Raw genomic sequence first — 4,433 nt, 5'->3', positions numbered from 1 at the left:
GTTTTACAGAAAACAGGAAAAGAAACTTCAAAAGATGAACTATCTTTCAGCTAACTATATATATATATATATATATATATATATATATATATGGCTCTATACCTGAATTACTATAACTTCTAAATATGAAGATTCAAAAATACATATACAGATATCTCGTACGGTTGGTCTTACCTGGTTGTCGAAGGGGATGAACAATTGTCAAACCCATAGGGGTTCGCAATGAACCCGCAAAATGTTCCGCCGCTGTTGACTTGGGATCGAATTTATTTGCTGACACTATACCGTGGATCGACCAATCAGTCCAGTACAGAACATCTTCAAAAACAGTTATTGCGAACGGATGGTTAATCAAAGGTGCCGAGGAGTATATTGTCTGTACGTTGTCGCCATTAAAATCGCTTACTTGGAGGATGTCTAGTTTGGCATCAACCCAGTACAGAGTGGATGCTGGGTAGTCAATAGTCAAACCATTCGGCCAGCCAAGGCCATTAACAATTGTCTGTCGATTTGAACCGTCCATTCCCGCCTTGGATATTACTCCAGTTCCCCAGTCTGTCCAGAAAAAATACCTGTCGATAGAATATGTTACTAGAAATTTGATCACCATCAAAGTAATTTATGTTGAAATTGCTTTTTCCGTTATAAATTATATTTTATATATTTTTTTTTTTCGGAAATGCATACACAAACAAACGTAAAAAATATAACGACAGGGGTAGCGCGGGATATGCTGACCGGCGTGATTCGATGGCCTCGACGGGAGAACGTTGTTGCATAAAGCCACCCCCACCCGCTACCCAATTGTGTTTTTCTCTCCTCATCACACATACCAATGATAGTTTCAAACATAGGCCCAGGGTCACTTATAGTGAATTTAATCAAATCATCGATAATTGGCAAAAAGTAAACCTCAATTAATTCACTAATTTAAAGTTATGTTATAGCCACATAACTAAATTACTTTCTGTGCTATATAACAGCAAACGTCAATCGACCATACAAGTCCTACTAATACTACTACTAATAATAAACACTTCCGGAGTTGAAAATTAATTATCTTAAAGCAACAGTCATGATAAATGCAGCTTTGGCGGTATACTAGCATACTTTCAACAATACCAATACCTCGACAGTTTATTGATAGTTCCCCTCGGATGGGTCACATCCACCTTTTAGTTAAAATTAAGGTGAAAAAGTAGGCATAGGTTAGTTTACCACTAGATGTCAGAAAAATAAAAAATCTCAGACCAGGTGCCTTTGACTTAAAAATGACATTCTAATTAAAATTTTGTAACTAAACAAACATATTTACCCAATTCCTGGATGTACAACAATCGCTCTTGGTTCAGACAAATTACCAGCTACCAGCGTCACTTCTAACAAGCTGTCAAGATCCACCACTCTAATGACGTCATTCCCAGTGTCTGTGTAGTACAAATTATTGTGTATCCAATCAACTGCAATGCCATCACAGCTTTCGGACGTATTCGTTATAATTTCTTTACTCGAGCTTTTATCAAAATCAAGTGACCATCTGAAATGAAGAAAAAAGTTGGTTAAAAAAGCTGTATGTGTAGATGCTCCTACACCTAAGCCTCCTTCTAGGAGAAGAAAAATGAAAGGGCAGACAAGTTTAAGATGTGTAAGCCTAGTGTCTGATCAAAAAAATGACCATTATGATTATGGTGATGATGACGATGGTCATGATCAAAATAATAACATGAAAAACATACCTATATATAGATGACTTTGACAAATCGCTCCAGTATAAATTATTCTGACGTAGATTATAATCAATCGCAATAATATTAGCTCCAATTACAGTCTCCGTTTTGTTTGCAGTAGGTCCGATAACTAGGTCCAAAATTGGGAATTTATATATAGTGGAGCGATGTCCAGTGACCAATAAGTTTGGTACTACATCACTGTCGGCAACACAGGAACGATTATCACTAGCCAGTTGGTAACCATCAACGCATGTGCACTTAACCCCGTCCTGCGTATCTTCACAAAGTTGGCTACACCGATGCTTCATACATAACGGAGCTTGGCCTGTGAATAGAAATAAAGAAACTTCTAGCAAACACAACTATAGCCAAATACAATAGCAACACAGTGGACTAATGTACATTATGGTGATGTTTACTATTATAGCGTATTAGATGAGTTAATGAAATTTTCAACAATTTTATACTTAGGACTATTATAAAATTAAGATATACTACCTGTGGTTATTAGCTTGCCATGAAAAAACATAATAATGTTCATGGTTACATGTACCTTACATATTGCCGCTAAGTTTTCACAAAACAATAGCGTAAATGTACGTAAACAAGTGCGCTTATGTAATGTGAGAGAAGCTTAGCTCAATCGTCTGATCTGGTGGTAGCCACTGTGTGTGCGCTGAACCGTGGAGATCTCTAGGTCCCCGGGTTAATTCCCATCGCTGCCTCTCCTTGTATTTAAGGGCGCCACAGTTCAAAAGTGGTGGTGGACATTTTTTCACACCATTATATTATTCTTTTATGTATTGACTATTTGATTTTGTGTGAAAATAAACATTTCTCAGACTCAAACTCAGTATTTCAGCTGGAGGGCTGAAATACAAGTTACAATTAGCGCACCGTCTTTCGGATGAGACGTTTAAGCCGTTGGTCCCGTGTGCATTTATGGCCCATGTGCACGTTAAAGAACGCAGTACACTATTCGGAAAAGAGTAGGGGATTGTCTCCCGGTGTATTGCCCAATCACCACCAGAAGCACCCCATTGGAAATAAGTCTTCTGGACTTTCGTGGGCTATTCTTGGTGTTTACAATGAAAAAAAAATCAATTTAATTCAATTCAACACGTGTGTATGTTTGACACGACCGTGTTTATGGCATTGTTCTGATTGGTAAGTTGGTAATTTTGGTTTTAAATGGAACTTTCCACTAAGCTCCGCCCCTTGGATTTTGTTGCTAAGGTCCCACAAGACGGCAGTGTTAAAACATACGCGAACACGTGCGTTTGTGGGACAACACGTGTGTTTGTAAGACGCGCGCGTATTCCTAGGGTTGTTCTGATTAGTCAGTTGTTAAGTTTGATTGACATTCCGGAAAGGTCTATTGTTAAGTGTAACTGAAAGGCAAGCATCTTAACCACATTTCCACTTAATTTTCCGAGTAAAACAGCTCTAAATTATTGTCAACATTACAATTAAGCCTAACGTTAAAGTTTAAGGTTCAAAATATCAACATCCACAAATAACGTTCAATTCAAACACCACATGTTGCTGACACTTATTTAACTTTGTGTTAAGACGTCATTTTGTTCACAATGTGTTGTTAACTGGGAGAGTTATTGTCTAGATTGAAAAAATACGGAACAATGATGGTTGTGGTTTACTTACAAAGTTTAAAATTCTCGTCGGAGTTATCGAAGCATTCACTATTTCCATTACACGTTAGTTGTTTGGGGATGCAGCTTCCATCACCGCATTGAAACTCATCTGGCGAGCAGGTAGATTGGAGGACTCTGCACATTTCTTCATCAGATCCATCGTCACAATCAGGATCACCATCGCACTGCCATGATATGAGAATACAATCACCGTTGTGACATCTAAACTCTCTCTGAGAATTGCAACTTGTTGATGATGTAGGTCTGCTGCAATTGTTTTCATCTGAAGAATCACTGCAATCAATATCATTATCACAGACCCAAAATGCGGGAATGCACATTAAACTTCCATTGCGACATTGGAACTCATCTGATGTGCACGTTGGAAAAGCGCAATCCACTTCATCCGAACCATCACCGCAATCATCCTCACTATCGCATTTCCAACGTGCTGGTATACAGTTACCATTATCGCAATGAAATTGTCCAGCTGAGCATGCTGTGGTAGAACAAACCATCTCGTCTGAACCATCAACACAGTCATTGGTACCATCGCATTTCCAACTTGTTGGTATACATTCAATGCTACCATTATTACATTGAAATTGTCCAGATGAGCATGTTGTGGTAAGGCAGTCGACCTCGTCTGAACTATCACCACAATCATCGGCACGATCACATTTCCAAATTACTGGTATACATCTACCATTACTACATTTGAATTGTCCAGGTGAGCATGTTGTGGTAAAGCAGTCAACCTCATCTGAATTATCAAAACAGTCATCGGTATCATCGCATTTCCAACCTGTTGGTATACATTTACCATTACCGCATTGGAACTCATCTGGTCGGCATGTTGGAGGAGCGCAGTCTACCTCATCTGAATTATCGCCACAGTCATCGGTACGATCGCATTTCCAACCTGTTGGTATGCATTTACCATTATCACATTGGAACTCATCTGGTCGGCATGTTGGAGGAGCGCAGTCTACCTCATCTGAATTATCGCCACAGTCATCGGTACCATCGCATTTCCAACCTACTGGTATAC

General features: G+C 38.9%; 1 protein-coding gene across 1 annotated transcript in view; it reads right to left on the bottom strand.

The window, feature by feature from the left end:
• Window positions 1-4,433, bottom strand: part of LOC117115426 (low-density lipoprotein receptor-related protein 2-like) — a 61,008-nt gene that overhangs the window by 45,533 nt on the left and 11,042 nt on the right. Inside the window, exons 4-7 of the mRNA XM_033259214.1 lie at window positions 3,393-4,432; window positions 1,737-2,055; window positions 1,316-1,537; window positions 175-572 (exon numbers count right to left, since the gene is read on the bottom strand). Coding sequence (XP_033115105.1) covers window positions 175-572; window positions 1,316-1,537; window positions 1,737-2,055; window positions 3,393-4,432 — 1,979 coding nt within the window. The remainder of the gene's footprint in view (window positions 1-174; window positions 573-1,315; window positions 1,538-1,736; window positions 2,056-3,392; window position 4,433) is intronic.

The sequence above is a fragment of the Anneissia japonica genome, unplaced genomic scaffold, assembly GCF_011630105.1.
Source record: "Anneissia japonica isolate Jap-2015-1 unplaced genomic scaffold, ASM1163010v1 scaffold287704_len1198815_cov201, whole genome shotgun sequence".
Lineage (NCBI taxonomy): Eukaryota > Metazoa > Echinodermata > Crinoidea > Comatulida > Comatulidae > Anneissia > Anneissia japonica.
Note: the sequence above shows the minus strand (reverse complement) of the source record. Positions and strands in the feature narration are given on the sequence as shown.